The sequence below is a fragment of the Borostomias antarcticus genome (assembly GCF_949987555.1).
Source record: "Borostomias antarcticus genome assembly, chromosome: 2".
NCBI lineage: Eukaryota > Metazoa > Chordata > Actinopteri > Stomiiformes > Stomiidae > Borostomias > Borostomias antarcticus.
In genome coordinates, this window is record NC_140235.1 from 6,418,165 (window position 1) to 6,440,664 (window position 22,500).

General features: G+C 49.8%; 1 protein-coding gene across 1 annotated transcript in view; it reads right to left on the reverse strand.

The window, feature by feature from the left end:
• Positions 1 to 22,500, reverse strand: part of mycbp2 (MYC binding protein 2) — a gene marked incomplete at its 5' end in the record, with an annotated part of 100,424 nt that overhangs the window by 38,141 nt on the left and 39,783 nt on the right. The window contains 25 exons of the mRNA XM_084461239.1: positions 22 to 109; positions 736 to 854; positions 1,650 to 1,875; positions 2,473 to 2,691; positions 3,208 to 3,305; positions 3,754 to 3,896; positions 4,325 to 4,503; positions 4,674 to 4,811; positions 5,386 to 5,592; positions 9,252 to 9,443; positions 10,805 to 11,026; positions 11,663 to 11,937; positions 12,333 to 12,525; positions 13,058 to 13,154; positions 13,270 to 13,353; positions 13,911 to 14,045; positions 15,923 to 16,014; positions 16,206 to 16,333; positions 16,667 to 16,792; positions 17,709 to 17,881; positions 18,264 to 18,417; positions 18,896 to 19,100; positions 19,698 to 19,815; positions 20,023 to 20,104; positions 20,627 to 20,746. Of these exons, the coding sequence (XP_084317365.1) occupies positions 22 to 109; positions 736 to 854; positions 1,650 to 1,875; positions 2,473 to 2,691; positions 3,208 to 3,305; positions 3,754 to 3,896; positions 4,325 to 4,503; positions 4,674 to 4,811; positions 5,386 to 5,592; positions 9,252 to 9,443; positions 10,805 to 11,026; positions 11,663 to 11,937; positions 12,333 to 12,525; positions 13,058 to 13,154; positions 13,270 to 13,353; positions 13,911 to 14,045; positions 15,923 to 16,014; positions 16,206 to 16,333; positions 16,667 to 16,792; positions 17,709 to 17,881; positions 18,264 to 18,417; positions 18,896 to 19,100; positions 19,698 to 19,815; positions 20,023 to 20,104; positions 20,627 to 20,746 (3,813 nt within the window). The remainder of the gene's footprint in view (positions 1 to 21; positions 110 to 735; positions 855 to 1,649; positions 1,876 to 2,472; positions 2,692 to 3,207; positions 3,306 to 3,753; positions 3,897 to 4,324; positions 4,504 to 4,673; positions 4,812 to 5,385; positions 5,593 to 9,251; positions 9,444 to 10,804; positions 11,027 to 11,662; positions 11,938 to 12,332; positions 12,526 to 13,057; positions 13,155 to 13,269; positions 13,354 to 13,910; positions 14,046 to 15,922; positions 16,015 to 16,205; positions 16,334 to 16,666; positions 16,793 to 17,708; positions 17,882 to 18,263; positions 18,418 to 18,895; positions 19,101 to 19,697; positions 19,816 to 20,022; positions 20,105 to 20,626; positions 20,747 to 22,500) is intronic.

The window sequence follows — 22,500 nt, forward strand, 5'->3', positions numbered from 1 at the left end:
GGAGAGCCAGGTCTTTCTTACCTATGGGGAGAGCCAGGTCTTTCTTCATGAGGGCAGCAGCACACACACTGCCCAGGTAGGCCAGCTCCTTCTCCAGCTGGATGATACCCTGGAGCAAGCACACACACACACACACACGCACACGCACACGCACACGCACACGAGTGAATACAAAAGACATTTACACTCGACAATATCCATTTCATTGATACATGATGATTGATCATCACTCGGGCTCAAAGCACTTCATTACGTGTACATCCTACATCCTGCAGTACATCCTACATCCTACAGTACATCCTACAGTACATCCTACATCCTACAGTACATCCTACATCCTACAGTACATCCTATATCCTACATCCTACAGTACATCCTACATCCTACAGTACATCCTACATCCTACAGTACATCCTACAGTACATCCTATATCCTACAGTACATCCTACAGTACATCCTACATCCTACAGTACATCCTACAGTACATCCTACATCCTACAGTACATCCTACATACTACAGTACATCCCACAGTGCATCCTATATCCTACATCCTACAGTACATCCTACATCCTACAGTACATCCTACATACTACAGTACATCCTACAGTACATCCTACATCCTACAGTACATCCTACAGTACATCCTACAGTACATCCTACATCCCACAGTGCATCCTATATCCTACATCCTACAGTACATCCTATATCCTACAGGACACCGGCTCCTTTTTTACCTCGTCTGGCCCGGGGTTGAACTCGTATCCAACAGCGACACACTTGAAACCGTAGAAACAGGCCTTCTCATCTTTCACGTAGTCGGAGGCGGTCTCCAAAGAGAACAGGGCTTCGTTGCCTGGGGACCAAGGTGTTGTTTATTTGACAGCCAACGAAACAGAGATACGGTCGGTGGGCATGGAAACCTCAGTTTCTAATGTAGGTCCTTATTCGTAAGCCTGGTTTGTACTTCTGTAGGCATGTCTACAGACCATCAGAATGACAATTGGTATTTGGTCAAGTATAACTCTTCCACTCTAACGAGGCTAACCAGGCTTCATGCTATATTAGAGTGGGGCTGCTCATTACACTGCCCCCCCTTATACAGTAACTACGGATGAGTGAAGGAATGGATGAAAGGCAGCTGGCTTAGTAGAGCTGCTCACTGAAGGGATTAGGACACCAGGCCCCCAGTGTCACACAGATCAATACGGACTGACTGGTGAAGATCCATATACACATTTGCACTGAATACTGGCCATGATAACGCGTTGCCTGACGCAGACAAAGTTCTTGACTTTCACCACAGATCGAAAGAGAGAATTTTGGACGACTAATGACTGTAGACCACCTATGATGAAAACGTCCAATGAAAACTATTTGCCAGTTTAAGTGGCAATATTGTACAACAAACAATCATTAAGAGGATGTACTTGGTACTCAGATCGGTTTGAAAAACCGTACTGCAATTTGTTGCGGGTTTAGCCATTGAAGTAGTTTCACCCTAAGTAACCTCTGTCTAGGCCACATTTGATAGTGAAATAACCACAGTAAGTTAGGGCCTTTTAGGGCACATAGAGCCTTCTAGAACCATCTACTGTTGACCCCAGGTAAGCATCTCTCTAGGTTTTGTAGGTTTCCCTCCCAGTCTCACCAGGCAGAACCAGGACGGTGGTGGGCCAGCCCGCCGCCCCGGAGAACTTCTTGAGCTCGGTCCAGGTGTTGATGCTGTCGTGGGCCACGGGCTTGGCTCCGCCCAGGCTGGACAGGTGCAGCGAGCGGTTGGGGATGAGGAGGCGGAGCACGTCCTCTGGCTGGGCCGTCCCACACTGGGGGTCGAACTCGATGGTGGTCCAGCGCACGCAGTCAGGGAACGACACCTGAGGGAGGGAGGGAGGGAGGGAGGGAGAGGGAGAGGGAGAGGGAGAGGGAGAGGGAGAGGGAGAGGGAGGGAGAGAGACAGAGAGAGAGAGAGAGAGAGAGAGAGGGAGAGAGAGAGAGAGACAGAGAGAGAGGGAGAGAGAGAGAGAGAGCGAGAGGGAGAGAGGGAGAGAGAGAGGGGGGGAGAGAGAGAGAGAGAGAGGGAGAGAGAGAGGGGGGGAGAGAGAGAGAGAGAGAGAGGGGGGGAGAGAGAGAGAGAGAGAGAGAGAAAGAGAGAGAGAGAGAGAGAGAGAGAGAGGTGAAGGAGGAGAAGTTGAGGCACGAATGCAAGAATCCTTCCTTGAGCAGCACCCGGTTCTCTCCTCCATCCTCCCCTGTTCTCCTCCCCTATTAGAAGAACCGGGTCTTTCTTCATGAGGTCATGAGTCCAAGTAGGCAGGTAAGAAGTAGCTTTTTTGTTGTTTACACACCAGACACCAAGAAGTTTTGTACTTTCGACTGCCTTAACAACCTGCCCAGGACACATAGCTGCTGTACACCAGAACAGGTGACCACCATCGTAGTCCATGCAGCTACAGTAGCAGGAGATGCCCTACCCTGTACTGGGTGACCCCAGCCTGCTTGTAGGGGTGGTCGCTCTCGATCACGGAATAGTGGCTGGAGGTAGTGCAAGCCGATAGGCCCTGCTCCGGCTGGTTGCCCGTGGTGCTGTCCGTTGATTGGTTGGGGTTGAACGCGGGCGGGGCATACTTCTGATTGAGGGCCGAGACGGCAGGAAGCAGCTCCTGGACCAGACCAAACACCTCCACCGCCGCCTGATGGACAAAATAAGAGAATATTTCTAATTAATAATCATATATATAAAAAAAATACTAAAGGGCATGTTTAGGACCTTCCCATAGAGCAGTGTTTCCCAAATTGTGGGGTGTGCCCCCCTAGTGGGGCGCGTAGGTACTGCAGGTGGGGCGTGGAAAAAAAGACGAAAAAAAAGCTAATTTTGATTAATATATTATTTAAATTATTATTATTTGGGTTTGAGGCCTAATTAGCCAAAGTGGCCAAATTTATTCATTTTTGAATAAAATATAAAACTAAAATTGGATCTTTGTCACTTGTTATTAGTAGTAAAGGAAATGCCATGTTTGTACAATAGCCTATAATTAATTCTACCAATATAGGTGGGGCCTGAAAATATTTCCAATTACCCAAGTGGGGCCTGATTGAAAACGTTTGGGAACCACTGCCATAGAGGAAGACAGATGCCATCCAAGCACAGTGAGAATGAGCTTGTCTGTGGTTGGTCAGGCGGGCGGACCTCTCTCCCCACTCACCTTGGGCACGGAGGCGGCCACGGGGCCGATGTAGGCCAGGATGAGGGGCAGCAGCATGGAGAACAGGCTGGACGAGCTCAGCAGCTCAGGGATGTCCTCTGCTGAGGAGACGTGGAGACGCACACACACGCACACACGCACACACGCACACACACACGCACACACACGCGCACACACGCGCACACACGCGCACACACGGGTTCAGTCATATGCAGATAAATCACGACAAGGAATCAATCACAAAGATTGATCACACAGATAGATAGATTTTCTCATCTCTCACACACACGCACACACACACAGTTTCAGTCACATACAGATGAAGCACAATGATCAATGATACATCAATCACAAAGATAGATCACACAGATGGAGATCTATCATCTAACACACACACACAAACACACACACACACACGCGTACAACCAGGTTCAATCCCACAGAGACAGATCACAAAAACACTCTCTCCATAATACACTCGTTCATACACGTCTCTCTCACACACACACACACACACACACAGCCGTGGAGCGGTCCGGTCCGTACCGTCGACGGCGAAGGCCCGGTGCAGCAGGTCTTTGGCGGCCCTGACCACGGCGCTGACCACAGACAGGGCTCTGCTGCAGTTCTTATCCTCCTCGTTGGCCTTGCTCAGCAGCTGGGACTGCAGGTCCCCGTCATACTCACTCCTACACACACACGCACGCATGCAGGGTTACACACACACCGAATGGACCCGAGTGTGTGTGTGTGTGTGTGTGTGTGTGTGTGTGTGTGTGTGTGTGTGTGTGTGTGTGTGTGTGTGTGTGTGTGTGTGTGTGTGTGTGTGTGAGAGAGAGAGCGTGTGTGTTCTGTGAGTGTGTGTGTGTGTGTGTGTGTGTGTGTGTGTGTGTGCACGCGTGTGAGAGAGCATGTGTGTTCTGTGAGTGGGTGTGTACTTGTGTGTGTGTGTGTGTGTGAGAGAGAGAGAGAGCATGTGTGTTCTGTGAGTGTGTGTGTGTGTGTGTGTGTGTGTATGTGTGTGTGTGTGTGTGTGCGTGTGTGTGTGAGAGAGAGAGCATGTGTGTTCTGTGAGTGTGTGTGTGTGCGCGTGCGTGCGTGTGTGTGTGTTTCCCACCTGTAGTAGAGTATCTGAGGAATCTGTCCTCTGGTCTGGTTGGTCCCGTTGCTGCTCAGGCTGCAGGTGCTGAATGTGAAGGACACGCCGTCGGAGCACTGGACCGTGGTCATCCCTCCGTCCCCATTGGCTGTCCGGCTGCCATAGTTACGCAGGCGGACGGCGTATTTCACACACTCCTGTGGCCGAGCGACACACCGGTCAGATAACAGAGCAACAACACAACACTGACACGACCCTGACCCTGACTGACCCTGACAATGTGGGTGCGCACACACACACACACACACACGGCATACTGACACACACACAGACACACACACACACAGACACACACACACACACGTACCTTGAGGGGCACGGCCTTGTCCAGCCGGATCTCAGCGATGTCGCTGGGGGAGTCGTCGGTGCTGTAGGTCCCCTTCACCAGCTCCAGAGACGTCCACCTGTGGGAGTGGGCAGAGTCTCCGGGATGGTCCGTCTGGGCCTGGGGGAGGAGAGAGGGGTGAGGAGAGAGGGGGGAGGAGAGAGGAGGGAGGAGAGAGGAGGGAGGAGGAGAGAGGGGGGAGGAGAGAGGGGGAGGAGAGGGGAGGGAGGAGGAGAGAGGGGAGGGAGGAGAGGGGAGGGAGGAGAGAGGGATGAGAGAGGGGGGAGGGGGGAGAGGGAGGAGGAGAGAGGGAGATGAGAGGAGGGGGGGGCGGGAGGGAGGAGAGGAGAGGAGAGGTAGGAGGAGAGGGGGGGAGGAGAGGGGGGGAGAGGAGAGGGAGGAGGAGAGAGGTGGAGGAAAGAGGGGGGGGGGAGAGGGGAAGGAGGATAAAAGGAAAGAGTATGAGAGAGGGACAGGAAGAGAGGTAGTATTTAAAATGCATATCTGAAAACGTACAATCATGGACAGATGCCTATTTATCCACGACGCAATCGGGGGTCGGATTAATAAGACACTCAGAGGCAGGATTCATAAGACACTCAGAGGCAGGATTCATAAGACACTCAGAGGCAGGATTCATAAGACACTCAGAGGCAGGATTCATAAGACACTCAGAGCGAAACACACAACTCACGTCGTCGGCGAGCACCTCCAGCTCGTACTCGTGGATGCCCCCTCCCCCGTAGACGCAGAAGCCCACCAGCACAACGCCGGGCTTGTCCACCGTCATGCAGATGGCGTCCGGCGAGCCGTTGCCCGTGTTCCAGCTCCGCCCCTGGCTGGTCTTGGTGAAGCGGTTGGGGGTGGACTTGACAGAGTGAAGCGAGTTCAGACCGTCCACCTGGGGAACGAGAGAGCAGCAGGTTGGCAGGAGGTTGGGATGGAGAGGTGATATCGTGGGTGGGCATGTCAAAGTGGAGGGAGTTGAGGCCGTCCATATATACAGTAGGGAGATGGAGCCGAGGCTTGGGTCAGCAAAGGTCATGGCCACAGAATAGGCTATATGCACAACTCCAGTACTTCCTGAAATTAGACATGCTTCTCCATTTCCTGTCCTACACTATTGGATGAAGTGATTAATCGGGTGTGTCTGACTGCAGCACAATGATCAGGCACACCTGAATAATCATTTCATCCAATAGTGTAGGAAAGGAAATGGAGAAGCATGTCTAATTTCAGGAAGTACTGGAGTTGTGCATATAGCCCATTGTTGGAGAGATGATACAAAAGATGTCTCATCCAGTGTTGTTCAACCGTTAAAATACCCTTAATGTTAAGGCTGAAGGCCATGACAGGTACTGTACAGTAGCAGCAGAATGAATGTGTACCACTGTTGCGTTTTTGAGAGTGATATAAGCTGAATCCCAAATCGCGCACTTAGGCGAAAGTGCTGAGCACTCGCGGCCTTGTGGCCTTACATGCGCGTTCCCGCTAAGTCCACAAGGGCTCAGGGTAGTCCCAAAACGGAATTGCTAGGTCCACAAGTGCGCCACTGCCGCCATTTTGCGCACTTTAACCGCACTTACCGAAAGTCCGCAATTTCGCGGACTTAGGATCAGAAAATACCCACAGTCCACCGCGTCTCATGTGACACAGTGCTTGAGTGCATCCGAGTCATGATCCGAGTGCATCACACATAAATGATGACATTTGCCGATAACACCACATTGATCTTGAAATCCACTTGCTGCAAACATATCCCACCCAACATAATTTTTTAATATATATTTATTTATATATTATTTAATTAAAACAGACGTCAGTCGGTCAATTTGCAGAGCCGAGCAGAGAGCTGAGGAGCGCGTCAGAGCAGCCTCTGCCTCGGAGGGACGCAGCAGCCAATGAAAACAAAGTGGGAGGGGAATTGAGCTAAACTGGCTTGGGAATCGTTGGCGCGCAGCTGGAAGTGCTGTCCCATTTAATTCACGGCCCTGCACCCTCTGGCCCTTCCAGCTGACGTCATTTAAGTGCTCAGGCCTCAGGCCGCAAGTGCGAGGGGCCACAAGGGTGGTTTGCGCACTCAGATTGGGATTCAGCTATATACAGTGTGATGCGGCGGCCATCTTGGAATCAGAGGCATGTCAGCTACCACCACAAGAGGGCAAAAGCGAGTCAGGTTCAATATAATCAGGGCATTATGGAGACAATGGCTGAGACCTAATCAAATCATGCCCTCCCTTCACTTCCCTCATCCAGACACAGTAACACCACCAGACCGATGTAGTAATGTTGTTAGGATCTGCTTGAACAGGCTGGTATTTGCCCCCTGGTTATTTGTACTGTAAGACGTCACGGCTAGCTGGCCAGCAGAGAGAGGCAGCCGTGGTTACAGGGTAGGATATCCACCTCCTTAAAGGAAGAATAGCTGTTTCCTTGACAACGAGAATGGCAAGTGTCAGGCTAGGACGGCGGTCACCGGGACGACGGTTGCTGAGGCGACGGAGCGAGAGTCCAGAATCCCGCAGGCGGAAAATGGATGAGTTGACAAACGGAGAGAGTGAGTGATGGAGTGATGGGTAGACGAGTGGAGAGTGAGTGAGCGAGACAGATGGAGGACAGATACAGAGACGATCTTGTTGCTCAGCTAAACAAACAGCTAAACCAAGTCTGTTCATCCTGTTACGTCGTCTCACTGTTTGGAAAATTATGACGGATATGTACAATTATGATACCATTATGACACCATAGTCTCCTCTTCATGACGTCTTGATGACACACTCGATTTCAAGATTCCTTCATTCGTCATATGTAATGTACGGTGTACAGTCACAGTGAAATGTTGCTGCCGACTCCAAGATCATGCTCTATGTACAAATTACACAAATAATACCGTACATCTTGTCATGGATTTCAACTGATCTAGTCAAAAAGGATTTACCAAGATTCGCATCAAACAGGTTAAGTCTGGTTTATTGAGAAAACATACGAGCGCAAGGACTTCCGGACAACGCACGAGTGGTTCATCCAAAGAAGTGAAGCCTCCTGATCTTGCGCTGCCTTATATTCAAGCAAAACACAGGTACGGCGCTTCCAGGATGTGATTGGCTAATCCATTGTACGTCATATGAAATGGCAGGCGTGGCCGAGAATACAGACGTGACATGGGAAAAGGCGACAATTTCTTGGAGACAAAGGGACAAAGGGACAAAGGATGGTTATTCTGGTGTAGACAGATTTCTAGGTGTATGGCCTCCTGGAGGCCATCCTGTAGGTTAGCACAGCTATGTGAACGGTTGGACAAAGGTTTAAGGTGTTTGGAATAGAAAGGTCTTGAGGCCAGTTGTAAATTCTATGACAATCTCACTGTACTGCAGCCAGCACACGGTATAGAACACAAGCAAAAGAAACGGTCAAAGTTGATGCCAGCCTGAAATAAATCTGTCTCTTTTCTAATTTCTCCGCCCCTCTCTGTGGTTGGTGACTTTTGCCATTTGATTCATATAAACAAAGCACAGACACAAGGAAGAGCAATTAGGCTGTGGAGAAGACAGACCGACATGTCCTCCCACCAGCACACAGCCCTATTCATAGATCCCAGTCAGCTCTAATTCTATTCAGACACAATCGTGGGTTAATTCAATTTCCTTCCCACTTGATCCAGGAATAGAACTAGATTTGATTGAGACACTGACTACAATGCAGGGTTTTTCCTGTATAGAGAATTACGAGGCGGACACCTCGGTCAAATTTCATGTCACCTCCAGCTCTCGACAGAAAAAACACTTGCGACCTGCCAACCTGCACACAATTTGTGTAGTTGGTACTATTTTTTTGTTTTCCAGTGATTTATGTTGTAATTTAATCCGTGCAACCTCAAAATATAATTGGGAGCATGCGGGTGCACATACAGTAATTGTTCCTGTGCGACCTGTTTTCCATTCAGTTGGTAACACATCCTCACGCCGCGGTAGCGGCCATAACAACAGAGCTCAAGGTCAAGGTCAAGGTCAAGCTCAGGTCATGGAACAGAGCCAGGAGCCTCTTCTCCATTCAGTCAAATAAAACCTATAAAACCGCTGGTCTATGTTTGACCCGACATTATAAACTACATTATAGTCACAGTGCCTTGATGTGCCCTCACAAATGTTCTAGGCTGTTTGTTATTTGAAAATAAATAAACACAATGAAATTGGATAATGTAGGATAATATAGTTAGGCAGACAAGCTAATCCAGCACACATTAGCGCATAGAAAATTCACCAGAATGCAGGAAGTGAAGCTTTTAATGCCCCAAATTTCCTGGGGGAGCGTGCGTGTGTCTGTGTGCGCGAGCGTGTGTGTTTGTGTGTGTGTGTGCGAGCGTGCCTGTGTGTACTGTATGTGTGTGTGTGTGCATGCGTGCGTGCGCGTGTGTGTGTGTGTGTGCGAGCGTGCATGCGTGTGTGTGTGTGCAAGCGTGTGCATGTGTGTGTGTGTGCGAGCGTGCATGCGTGTGTGTGTGTGTGTGTGTGCAAGCGTGTGCGTGTGTGTGTGCGGGCGCGCGTGCACGCGTCCCCTCACCTCAGAGCCCAGGGCGGAGGCGGTGAGCTCGGAGACGATGGAGGCCAGCAGGCCACAGGTGTTGGACACCAGGTGAGGGGAGAACAGCTCCAGCTCCTTCCTCAAGCTCTTCCTCACGGGCAGAACCACAATCACCAGCATCTTCTCCAGAACCTCCCGGAAGCTGGTCATCCCCATCAGGTTCTCCTCCGTCTGCAGGGGGGTTAGAGGAGACGCGGTCATGTTTCCACGTCAGGTTGGCATGGTAATATAACACTAACTTTTAATGTATCCTTTCACCTGGTGTGGCTAACATTGTTCTGTATTGTACATATTAATTATGGCAGGATGATTTGGAGAAAATATCTGTGATTTTTCTGACAGATTACGATTTCAATCTTTGTGCGATATCACTTTATTAGGAGAAAAAGAGAAAAGCGGCCAAGCAGAAAGGCTTTTGGACATTGTTAACGTTAACATTATTCAACCCGAGATCAAGCTGCAATTGAACAGGTTCTATCTATATTCATACCCTCATTCATACCCTGCTGAGGTTGGGGTCACTATTTCACATTCTGAATTGAATCAACCTATTGTTCTCGATATAATTTAACTTGTAGCTATTGTAGCATCCAAGTTTGTACGTGTATGCAAGCTAGCCAGCGAGAGTAGACGGCGTTGTCGTTTTAGACATTGCTGCATCACGTTCGCAAGCTGCTCTTTTCAAAGCAGTGCGGTGCGCCTCGCGCACTGAAACCCACGGCCGCGCTCTTGTAAATGAAAAATCTTACTTGGTTTAGTTTAGATTTCAAAGAACACGCTGAGTGGTCGGTCAAGCTGGTTTTAAACAAAGACAATAGTTTATTCTACAGTATGTTACGATTCTGCAAATTCGGACAAGAGCACAGGAAGTGAATCCGGGCTCGTGTGGTTCACTTGAGGACGAGGTAGATAGTTTATAATGTGAAAAAGGAAGTGACATAGTTTCAGGATGAAGAGGACAGGGAAGCGATATCACACAGGAAGAATTTGTAGTTTTAACAGACTGATCTATGAGAACAAACTACAAAGTTAGAACAACAGTCAAGTAGGAAAACAGAAAAACTATTTTTGGAGTGAACACATGGGTGATGACTTGAAATTACATTAACACTCTGTCTGAACAAGGCCTCCAATCTCCGGCTCTGCTGCTCCAACGCACATAGATCAGAGATGACGCCTTTCCCACTTATATCGCAGCCTTCGCGATTTGCTAATCGTATCGTTTCAAATCGCGATCTCGATTTGAAATGTATTAATCATCCGGCCCTTATTACCGTTATTAAAACTGACAAGTAAGAGCGTATTCTGAGAGGACGATTCTGCAGCACTAGCCTGGAGGAATTGCAGGTATGCAGTTCCATTGGTGGATGGACTGTCAAAACAGTAGATGAATTCTATATATTCTATACTATCATTGGTAACAGCTACATGTAGATCTAGAGCTCTATACTCATACTCACTAGCTGCTTTTCTCCAATAGAGCAGCAGATAAATACCTGTAGTAACAGCTGGGCCTAGCCTTCTACACTCACGTGACTGAGCTTCTCCATGTGAGCCACCAGCAGGGGGAAGCGGTGAGCCAGGGCGGAGTCGTTCTCCGTGCTGACCTGCTTGACCAGCGAGCGCAGCAGCACCTCGCCGTCGTAGGCGATGGGCAGGATGGAGGTCAGCTTGACCGAGGTGTTGCACAGAGCCGACATCACCGCCGCCAGCAGGCGGCTGCTGGACGTGCGGAAGTTGGCCTCCGCTATGTCCTGGAGAGAGGAGCGGGCAGCGTTAAAGCACACTGACCACCATTTCAACATTCATTTGTCCCTGTTGTGATAGCCTCTATACAGCCTCTATACAGCCTCTATATAACCTCCTTATGATAAATCACATCATATAAACGGGGGGGGGGGGGGGGGGGCGGTCCTAGATCAACCCATAAACTCTTCATTCACATGGTCCTAGTGCCTACCCCCCCTCTCCCAGAGTACCCTCTCCCCCTCTCTACTCTGTGGGTGGGGTAGAAGTGGTGGAACACTTGCATCATGTTTTTAGTACTGTATTACCTATTACTGTACTAATGTGTTGGATGTGACTTGGTTGTGGATGTATTGGATGTGTAATGGATGGGGAGCCTGAATGAATGTACTACATTGTTGTTTTTAACCTTTGTTTTATAGCACTTTGAGTTAAAATGTATTATTATTATTATTATTATTATTCTGTCCGTTCAATCCGGCCCACTCCCTTTGCTGCATGTCTTCGCCTCTCTCTCTCTCTCTCTCCCACCTTTCCTGTCAGTCCTTACACTGTCCTATCCCTAATAAAAAAATTAAAAAATAAAAATTTAAACAACAACAACAAAAAGCAGTGTTGGAACCCTGTCTCCCCCCTCGTCTCACCTGGTCCAGGCAGTTGAGCAGGTCACAGAGACAGGCCCACTGCAGGGCGGGGGTGGGGTAGAAGGAGTGGAAGCAGGCGGTGAAGGTGTTGTGGCACTCCTGCAGCACGGCCTCCAGCAGGGTGAGCGGTTGGGACAGGTATCCCTGCGGGTCGTTGTCCAGCTTGGTCAGGCAGTTGTCCATCCCCTCCGACAGCACCTTCTTCAGCAGGCTGCGCGTCTTCCCCACGCACTCCGCCAGCTTGCTGGACTCCTCCACCACCGCCTTGGTGCTGGCTGGGGACGGTGGCACACAGGCACACACACGCGCACGCGCACGCATGCACGCACGCACACGCACACGCACACACACACGCACACACACACACACACACACACACACACACACACACACACACACACACACACACACAGAGGGGAAGGGTTAGATTCTGTGCATGCATGCGTGTGTGAGCCTGTGCGTACATGTTATGCATGCATAATCCCGCGTGTGTGTGTGTGTGTACAGTGTGTGTGTGTGTGTGTGTATATATATGTGTGTGTTTGTGTGTGTGTATATATATATATGTGTGTGTGTGTATGTATATATATATATATATATGTATGTGTGTGTGTGTGTGTGTGTGTGTGTGTGTGTGTGTGGGTCTGTGTACCTGCGTTGGAAAGCCTACCGGAGATGGGGAAGATCTCGCAGATGTAGACCCGGAGCAGCCGCAGGCAGCAGGTCCCCACGAAGCGCAGCCGCTCCAGGTCCAGCAGGGTGGCCGTGTACTGGAACCCCTTCAGACCACGCAGCTCCTCCACACCCAGGACCAGCGTGGTCCAGCTCCAGTGGAGGATGCTCAGAAGAGACTCAAAACACTCCTGAGAGGGGGGGAGGACGGAGGGAGGGAGAGAGGGAGAGAGAGAGAGGGAGAGAGGGAGGGAGAGAGAGAGAGAGAGAGAGAGAGAGAGAGAGAGAGAGGGAGGGAGAGGAGGGGGAGAGAAAGAGAGAGAGAGGGAGGGAGGGAGAGAGAGAGAGAGAGAGAGAGAGAGAGAGAAAGAGGGAGGGAGAGGAGGGGGAGAGAAAGAGAGAGAGAGAGGGAGAGAGAGAGAAGGGGGGAGAAAGAAAGAGAGAGAGAGAAAGAGAGAGGAGGGGGAGAGAGAGAGAAGGGGAGAGAAAGAAAGACGGAGAGAAACCGGTGATGGAGGGTAGATGTTTACCAAGGCGTCGCAGCGCTACACAAGATAAGAACAAACAGTAGAGAGACATTCACACATTACTGCTGCTGTATCCTGGCTCTGCTCCTAATACATCATCCTCAGATCCTGTGCAGCAATAGCTGTTCAGAATACATAAATATCGCCGTTCGTCATCCGTGCCCAGGGGGAGGACGCGGTCCGGTCCAGTACTCACCACGGAGACGGTCCGAGCGAAGGAGCGTTTGAGGATGTGGACCGGCTCGCTGGTCTGCTGCTTCCCTTTGGCCGCATTTCCGTCGTTGGACGGCAGTCTGGGGACGAGCGGAGAGACAACATGAAAGGTCCGATGTAGCGAATCCTTGACGTTATGTAATTTAAAATGGCGGCCGTCCGATAACCATGAGGCGTGAGTAGAATGGCGCTTGCCTGTAGAGCAGCTGAGGTATCTGACCCGCGTTCACATCCGTGCCGTTGTTGGACTTTTTGGAGCTCTTGAACTGGAAGACCACGCTGGAAACAGAATCAGAATAAACACATGTTCGCCAAGTACACGCCACTCCCACTGTGTTTTGCTTGAGTTTTAAAATCGATGTTTTTACACAGTCTAATACATTGTCAGCACTAGCTCCAAGATTGGGAGGTCGTGAGTTCGACCCCTGGCCGAGTCATACCAAAGACTATAAAAATGGTATCCGATGCCTCCTAGCGTCATGTCTAGGGGGTGTACTTGTACATCAAGCTGCCTCACGCTACAGAAACAGGAGATGTGCTCCTGCCCCTATGGGCCACTAGGCCCCAGAAACATTGGTTCTCACAAGGCTTACTTACTGTACTTACTTACTAGATCCAATACTCTTGAGGCTATAGCACACTAGGAAGCTAGGGTCAAACACAGCTCACTACGAGCTTGTGTGTCCGGTCTAGCGGTGTTGCAGACTAACCGTACTACAGCTCTGGGTTTGCTTGCGTTACAGCTGTTGTCAGTTTGTACGCGCTACAGATAAACAGCGACACCATCGTTCACAGAACAGTAAATAGCCCGTCGGGTCGCTCCAGTGGAGTGGTACCTGTCGTCGGTGGTGATGGTGGCCTGCCCGTGGGAGCCGCAGTCAGAGCTGGGCCCAGAGACCCGGGCCCAGGCCACGTACCACCAGCCCAGCTGGAGCAGCACCGGCTCATCAAACATCATGGCGTACTTCTCCCTGGGTACGGAGAGAGAGAGGGGCGGGCGAACATTAGCACATGGGAACTGGTGTGTAAAGACCTTCCCTGAGGAGGTCATCAAGCCTCCTTATGGAGAGTACACACACACACACACACACACACACAGACACACACAGACACACACAGACACACACAGACACACACAGACACACACACACACACACACACACACACACACACACACGAATACAGTTCAGTCAGGAGGAACACTCACTAGTTAATTTTACCCACTAATAACCACCGGTTAACCATTTGAACCATTTAAACAAAAACGGTAATACATCGTGTCTTGGCGTCGTGGCAGTGCTCTGTGTGTGTGTGTGTGTGTGCGTGTGTGTGTGTGTGTGTGTGCGCGCGTCTGCTTGTGTGTGCGTGCGTGTGCGTGTCTTAAAGCATGTGATTGGAGCCTGACAGCTGGGGTTAATGCCTTGAGACTCCGGCCTGAACTAGATCCGTCCAGGGCTTTGCTCCGTTATGGTAATCACTGTCCAACAGCGTAGGGCTCCAGAGGAGAGACAGAAGCTTATGTTGTGCAATTTCCCCCCGGGGATCAATAAAGTACACTTCTACTACCGCTTCTACTACCGCTTCTACTACCGCTTCTACTACCGCTTCTACTACTACCGCTTCTACTACTGGTCGCTACTACGGCTTCTACTACCGCTTCTATTACCGCTTCTACTACCGCTTCTATTACCGCTTCTATTACCGCTTCTACTACCGCTTCTACTACCGCTGCTTCTACCGCTTCTACTACCGCTGCTTCTACCGCTTCTACTACTACCGCTTCTACTACTGCTTCTACTACTACCGCTTCTACTACCGCTTCTACTACCGGTCGCTACTACCGCTTCTACTACCGGTCGCTACTACCGCTTCTACTACCGCTTCTTTTACCGCTTCTACTACCGCTTCTATTACCGCTTCTACTACCGCTTCTATTACCGCTTCTACTACCGCTTCTATTACCGCTTCTACTACCACTTCTATTACCGCTTCTACTACCGCTTCTACTACCGCTTCTTTTACCGCTTCTACTACCGCTTCTATTACCGCTTCTACTACCGCTTCTATTACCGCTTCTACTACCGCTTCTACTACCGCTTCTATTACCGCTTCTACTACCGCTTCTACTACCGCTTCTACTACCGCTTCTACTACCGCTTCTACTACCGCTTCTACTACCGCTTCTATTACCGCTTCTACTACCGCTTCTACTACCGCTTCTATTACCGCTTCTATTACCGCTTCTACTACCGGTCGCTACTACAGTACCAGCCCAGTGGCCTTGGGGGTCCGTCCTGAGAGAGTAAGGGGTTCGATCCCCAACTGAGTCATACCAAAGACTATAAAAAGGGTCCCTGCTTGGCACTCAGGATCAAGGGTAGGATTGGGGGTGAGTCCCTGTGACACACTAGCGTCATGTCCAGGGGTGTACTTCTACATCAAGCTGCCTCATGCTAAGGAATCAGGAGATAGGCTCCTGCCCTATGGGCCACTAGGCTCGAAAACCATTGGTTCTCTAGGCTACAGTACTTACTTTACTTTACTTAACACACACTCACTCACTCACTCACTCACTCACTCACTCACTCACTCCACCTCTATGCAGGGTTAAGTAGTGCAGAGCTGTAGTGGTCTAGCCCGTACCAGGGGTGAATAGTGCAGAGCTGTAGTGGTCTAGCCCGTACCAGGGGTGAATAGTGCAGAGCTGTAGTGGTCTAGCCCGTACCAGGGGTGAATAGTGCAGAGCTGTAGTGGTCTAGCCCGTACCAGGGGTGAATAGTGCAGAGCTGTAGTGGTCTAGCCCGTACCAGGGGTGAGTAGTGCAGAGCTGTAGTGGTCTAGCCCGTACCTGGCGGCGCAGTCGTAGGCCAGCACGTCCGTCTCTGCCAGCAGGTCCCCGTCTGTCTCATGGTCGCCCCCGTCAGGACCCAACTCAAACAGCTGCGCAGAAACACAACACAACAATCAGTCAGCCGACCCATTCATCATTTAATCAATCAGCCAATCAAACAATCAATCAGACAGCCAATCAATGCAGCCGATGTATGAATGCATGTTAGATGCTCGCCGTGTGTCTAGCCATAGAGATATAACATCATATGTATTCTTTTCCCATGAGCCCCTTTTCTCACCTTGATCTTGGCGGTGTACTCGCCCCGCCCCCCGAACAGGCCCAGCCCCCCCAGCAGGATGTCAGCGTCGGCGCAGAATCGAATGGCCTCCACTGAGTGGGCGGAATAACCCCAGCCGCCCCCGTGACCTATGACATAATAGAAGAAGGTGTTAGGATCCAAAGCATCACCACATTCTAAGCGTTTAATGATGCGTGCAACTATGAATGATTGCAATCATATCAATCCATTTAGATACTGGGAGGATTGGATATTACCATGTGTACTATGTACTTACTATGTGTACTATGTACTGCTCTTCATCTGTACTAAGAGAGTACAAAGTGTGCCAAGTGCATATTGTGTACTAAGTGTGTACTAATTCTGCACTGAAAACACTCAAAAAGTCAGTACTAAGTGAGTGCTATACCAGTTATGTACAGGAAAATGTTCTAAGTGTCTACTAGGTCATGTCCCCTCACTCTCAAATCGGTTGACGACGCTGTAGTCTTCCTTTGAGTAGACCTTCATCACTGCCTGGGTCTCCTCCTCGGTGCTGGCCACGCCCATTTTCAGCTCCTGCATGGCCGCCAGCGTATCCAGGCAACCTGACGGGGAAGGAACACAAACACAGTTCCGTTTAGCGCGTGGCATCAACTGACAAAATCATTTTGAATGTCGACTGACACAATATGGACATCTCAGTTTATTTAAGATTTAAGAACATATTTCCATTTGCCTAAGTGTAGTCCAACAACTAGAGCCCACTGAATCAGATACATGAATCTGTTTCTCGAATCAAAAGCTGAGAGATGAATCACTTCTACTAAAAGATGAACCACTCCCTACTAAAAGCACAAATCTCTCTGACATTTTGATGAGCTGTCACTGCCGGATAGCATTTCAGAGACAGCAGTACAGTTTGACAGCAAGGAGTGGGGCAAATGTATTGTGTGAAAGAGAGAGAGAGAGAGAGAGAGAGAGAGAGAGAGAGAGAGAGAGCGCGAGAGCGAGAGAGAGCAAGAGAGAGAGAGAGAGAGCAGGGATAGAGGTATACTGTACAGAAGAGAGAGAGAGAGAGAGAGAGAGAGAGAGAGAGAGAGAGAGAGAGAGAAGATTGACAGCAGAGTAAAAGTCAGGGAGAATTTGTTCCAAGGTCTAGGTACAATGGTTTTGACCGCAGAGGAATTGGATCTTCTCTGGCTGGCAGAGCGGGCATGTCGACTTCCCTCAGGCGAGCAGTAAAACACGTCTGGGATTTTTAGCAGACCCATTAATGTTTTTCTCAGAGGATCACACACAGAATGACCTCATCATGGAGCTTGATGATTGGAACATCACAGCTATATTGTGACTGAAAGTGCATATCAAATGACCATTATCATGCCATTATATTTCAAATAAACTTGAACTTACAAATATAAACTCGAACTTAATGTTATCATCATGTAACTAGTTCACAACACTACTAAAGCATTAGAATAGCTAAGCCCAGTGAGAGATGTTTATCGTGGTCCTGGTTACCCAGGATGTGCAGCGCCCCATGGGAGCGCGTGGTGGTGGCGTTGGACCCGGAGGGTAGGGCCAGCTCCGGGCTCAGGATGGAGCAGCGGGCCTGGAGGTCGGAGGCCGAGGGCACGCGGGCGTCGGCGATCACGGCGTTGTAGCACCACATTTCCCTGGAGGCTGGCAGGAACCTGGAGGACGCCGTGGGGTCGACGGGTTACAGGGACGATAAAACCAGGACAACTCCTCTCACGGTAATGATGACCAAGTAGCTTGTGCATTAAAACAACTAAGACGTGCATGTACTCATAACATAAACAGAGTAGCATGCTTTTAGTATAGCTGCTTTTAGTCAGTCTTAGGGCAGGTCTGAGATCTATGAGCCATAATATGAAGGTCGGGACCAGATGAAATGTGTTAGGAGGGGGGATATAATAATAATAATAATAATAATAATAACTTTATTTTATATAGTGCCTTTCATGGGACCCAAGGTTGCTTTACAAACATAAAATCTATCAAAAGCTATGATAATCAGCTGATGTCCATCAGCCAGTGAGGGCGTGCGCTGACCTCCAGATGACGTCATAGACGGGGTCCAGACAGAGGCCGAAGCCCTGCAGGTCCTCCTGCTCTGAGTCGTTGAACGTGCGGCAGCTGCCGTCCATCTTGTTGATCAGCAGACATTTGAAGGGAGGGGGCTCAGAGACAGAGGTAGGGACCAGGCCTGGGGTAACACACACACACACACGCACACACGCACACACGCACACACGGTGGTCAGATAAAAGCAAAGCTATCTACTGGACCGTCCGAAACACTGTTGATAAATAAGTACTGCCCCAGCAATGCCCCTGAGTGTTTTAACTGAGTTTAAATCCAATGTTTTCACAGATACTCTTAACCTCCTTCACCCCGATGAGCTAAACTATCTTGTGCCAAGTGAGTGGTGATTGTTTTGGTGCCTACTGACGGAGGGGCCTGACATTAGTTGTGCTACACATTAGTTGTGAATGAGTTGAGCTACAGTCCAATAGTACTATGATAATCGTCTATGATGCCATGTATAAATAAAATAGATAATTGTTATTATTCTAACTACTGCGTCTCTTTAGCCTGTTGGGTCAGGATTCCCCTGGTCAGTGTGTTTCCCAGGTGATGTGAACCCCTAGTGAACCGTGCGCAGTGACGCTTTGTTGTCGTACCGATGATGTGTTTGCTAGCGAAGATCTCGGAGGTGGCGAGGACGTGGGAGTTGATGAGCGCCTCGTCGATGCGCAGGAAGGTCTGGTCGCCGCTGGCGCCGATCCAGGTTGCCTTGCGGCCGTATTTGGCGCCGATGTTGGGCATGGGGGACGGCTTGGCGTTCCAGTAGGGCATGTCCAGGATGGGCCGGCCCAGCTGCCCTTTCTGTAAACGGCGACAGGACAGAAATACTCACTCTCCCGTCTTCCTCTCTCTTGTGGTCAATCACGCTTCACAACCTGATACTACCCAACGCTGCGTCTCAAAAGAGCCAACTGGAAGTCTGTAACAGGACCTTGTAAGGGGAGTAGGTGTACGGAATAGGAACACATTAAAGGGACCATAATACGAGTAAGAAGGCATTGTGTTTCCCTGGGACGCTGCACGCAGTAAAGAAAAACCTCAATTGTGTCTAGCAAGAGTGTCGCAAGACGCGGCCCAAAATCTACTCTACTACAGAGGGCCATCTGAAAGCCTCACAGAATTAAATCACACTTGACAAGGCATTTTCAAAGTCGGTACAAACCGCGGTAGTGGGTAGGTAGACAGTGTTTCAAAATCAGAATCACCTTTTGGGGGGGGGAATTTAATGTAGATGTATAATACAGTATATGTGCTGTACATTGAAACAGATATATGTCTTGTAATGAGGCTTTTCAGTACATTTAGTACATTGAGATATATGCAAAACGTAGTGTACAACGGAGGGAGTGTTGATTCAAAGGATACACAAATTACAAACACACAAACGTGTCATCATACCGAGAAACTGCCGAAGGTGAAGACCTGTCCGTCCACCAGCAGGACGGCCGTGTGGTTACTGCCGGCCGTCACCTGGACACTAGGACCTGGGAGAGCCTGCACCAGGGTGGGGGAACCCCTGGAGAGGAGACAGGAGTTAGGTCCGTGTGTGTGTGTGTGTGTGTGTGAGGGAGAGAGAGAGAGAGAGCAAGACAGAGAGGTAGACAAAGAAAGAGAGTGTGAGAAAGTAGAGAAGAGTGTGTGTGTGTGTGTGTGTGTGTGTGTGTGTGTGTGTGTGTGTGTGTGTGTGTGTGTATGTGTGAATACTGTACATGGTTGTAAATACCTTGAGTTGACGTCTCCGTGTCCCAGCTGGCCATGCTGGCCGTAACCAAACGTGTACACATCTCCGTTCTCCATAAGAACCACTACAGAACAGAACCAGAACCAGAACATGACATCACACATCTCCGTTCTCCATGAGAACCACTACAGAACAGAACCAGAACATGACATCACTCATCTCACTGTGCCGGGCCTCCTCAACGGACCCCACCAGAGATCCCGTTACTGTACTGTGTTACATTACTCATCTTCATACAGTCAAGTCATCCTCTCCAGACAGACATCTTATCTCCAGGTTTGGGGTTTATTACAAGTATAGACATTAAGTCTATACAAGATAAAAGCTGAACTTCGTTCTGAACCCTGAGAAAGGCTTAACGCCAAAACCAAATGTTTATTTTTTCTATTCTGGGACCTTGGTCAGACAAGCGGGCGATACACACATTCCTCATTTGATATGTAGAACACCGGATAGGCTAATCCGAAATAGAGCCCTCCTCTGGAGATCAAACGCCACAGAGGAAGAGATCAAAGGAAGCCAGGAAGTGGCCGCGAGGCAGCGGCGTGCCAGGCAGGAAGTGGCCGCGTGGCGGCGGCGGACCTACCGGAGTGATGGAACCCGCAGCTGACCTGCACGGCTCGCATGTCGCAGTCGAAGCGCACGGCGCCCGGCGGGTAGGTGGTGATCTTGCTGGCGTCCTTCTCGCCGCGCTCGCTGCTGCCGTCTGCGAGACATGGAGACCGTTAGTCACGTGGGGGGGGGGGGAGGAGGAGGAGGAGGAGGAGAGGAGAAAAGGAGGGAGCAGAGAGGAGAGAGGAGGTTAGCTAGCTGTGGCTGAAGAGTTGGGAGGTGGGCGTCTCTGGGCAGTCCTGGGGAGATGGGGAGCTGGAAGAAACGATGGATTGACAGAGGGTAAGAAAAGAAGGGAGAGGGGGAGAGAGCATGCTTAACAGAGGGGGGGAAAAACGTGTTAAAACCTCTGAAACAGGACCGGCCCCTCTAACACCAGCCATGCTTTGATCACGTCGGGAGGTAACGTTCATCTGATTCGGTGTGGCGAAGGTTTGGTCGGAAAAACCTTTCCGATACCGTCTGGGTTTCAACGCGCATGATGTTCGTATGTCGTTACAGGTGGAGTTGATCTAAAGTGGACTGCTTCTGGTCAGCTGACCTGTGCGTGTTTCAGAGGTCGCAGTGAGGGCGGGTGTGTGTGAGGAGGACAGAGATCCATGCAGCACAGGGAGAACGGTAACGGACCGGCGACGTTTGGACCAGAGACCAACAACGCTGTGGTTCTGCTCTTCTGAGCACCGCTAACACAGAGACCGACAACACTGTGGTTCTGCAAACAAAGACGCTGACAGCTGACGCATGATCCGAAAGGAACCAGACGACAGGCCGGCTGACTGACTGATTATAGAACACGCAGACTGAAGTCGGTCCGTGGTCCAATGATCTGTTCTTTCCCGTGATACTGTGCGTTCAGGATGAACGTTCAGGTCAAAGACACAGTTCCCCACCGTGTGGGAAAGGGAGTCATGTTATACAAAGCCATAAAATACACATATCAGCTTCATGAACCCCTCCGGGGTGTTAGTTAAAGGGCTATAGTGTTTCAGGGTGTCGGGTTCCCCATTCATCATGATATGCTGCAGTCCTGCTGGAGCCGGAGGAAGCAGGTTCTGTAAAGGAGGCTCGGTATCAATCCTGCTTGCGGTCCAGGACACTGTGGCTCAGACAGTGGAGGCAGCTGGGACTCAAACACATGCACATCTACAGCAGGGTTCAAATCCCACTCCCGACCGGTCCGCTCTCCGGGTAATGAGATAAACCCCGATAGCGCTGGTGTCGATAGACTGAGGCTGATGGGTGTAAACATCTTATTCATGGTTTAATATGTTGCCATTAATGGCTTAATATAACCAGGGGGCACAAAACACTATTTATACATCCTGGTGCTTACTGGTGATTATGCATGGAGGGGGGATTGTTCAAACGAGGCCGGCTCAAATAAAACGAAACTATTCTAAATGTATCATTCTTTGTTCTTCCTAAAAATATGACGCCTTTTTAGAAGCTCTTCTGCCTCTCTCTTCATTGATCTGTCCCATAAAAATGCGATTGTCATTTATCAAAAGCCCGCTCGCCGTTTTATCCGTTTCCATCTCTCCTGTGTAGCCCAGAGGGCGAGGAAGCAGCTGCTTACTGGGTGATGCTCTATACCGTCAGACCGTCACTGGACTATTGATTTGGGTTTAATTAAAGCCGTGTGGGAGAAGCGAGTGAGTGTGATTCAAGGGAAGTAGAAACCAGAAGTAGAATTACCATAATAATAGACCCTGATCTTCTCCCTCTCCTGTTCAGAATCTTATCTTTAAAAAGGCACTGTGACGACACCCTCCTTTCTAACGTGGCCTGCTCTGCACCCCGAAAAACGCCTTAAGAATTCCAACAGTTAATTAGCCTATATATATACGG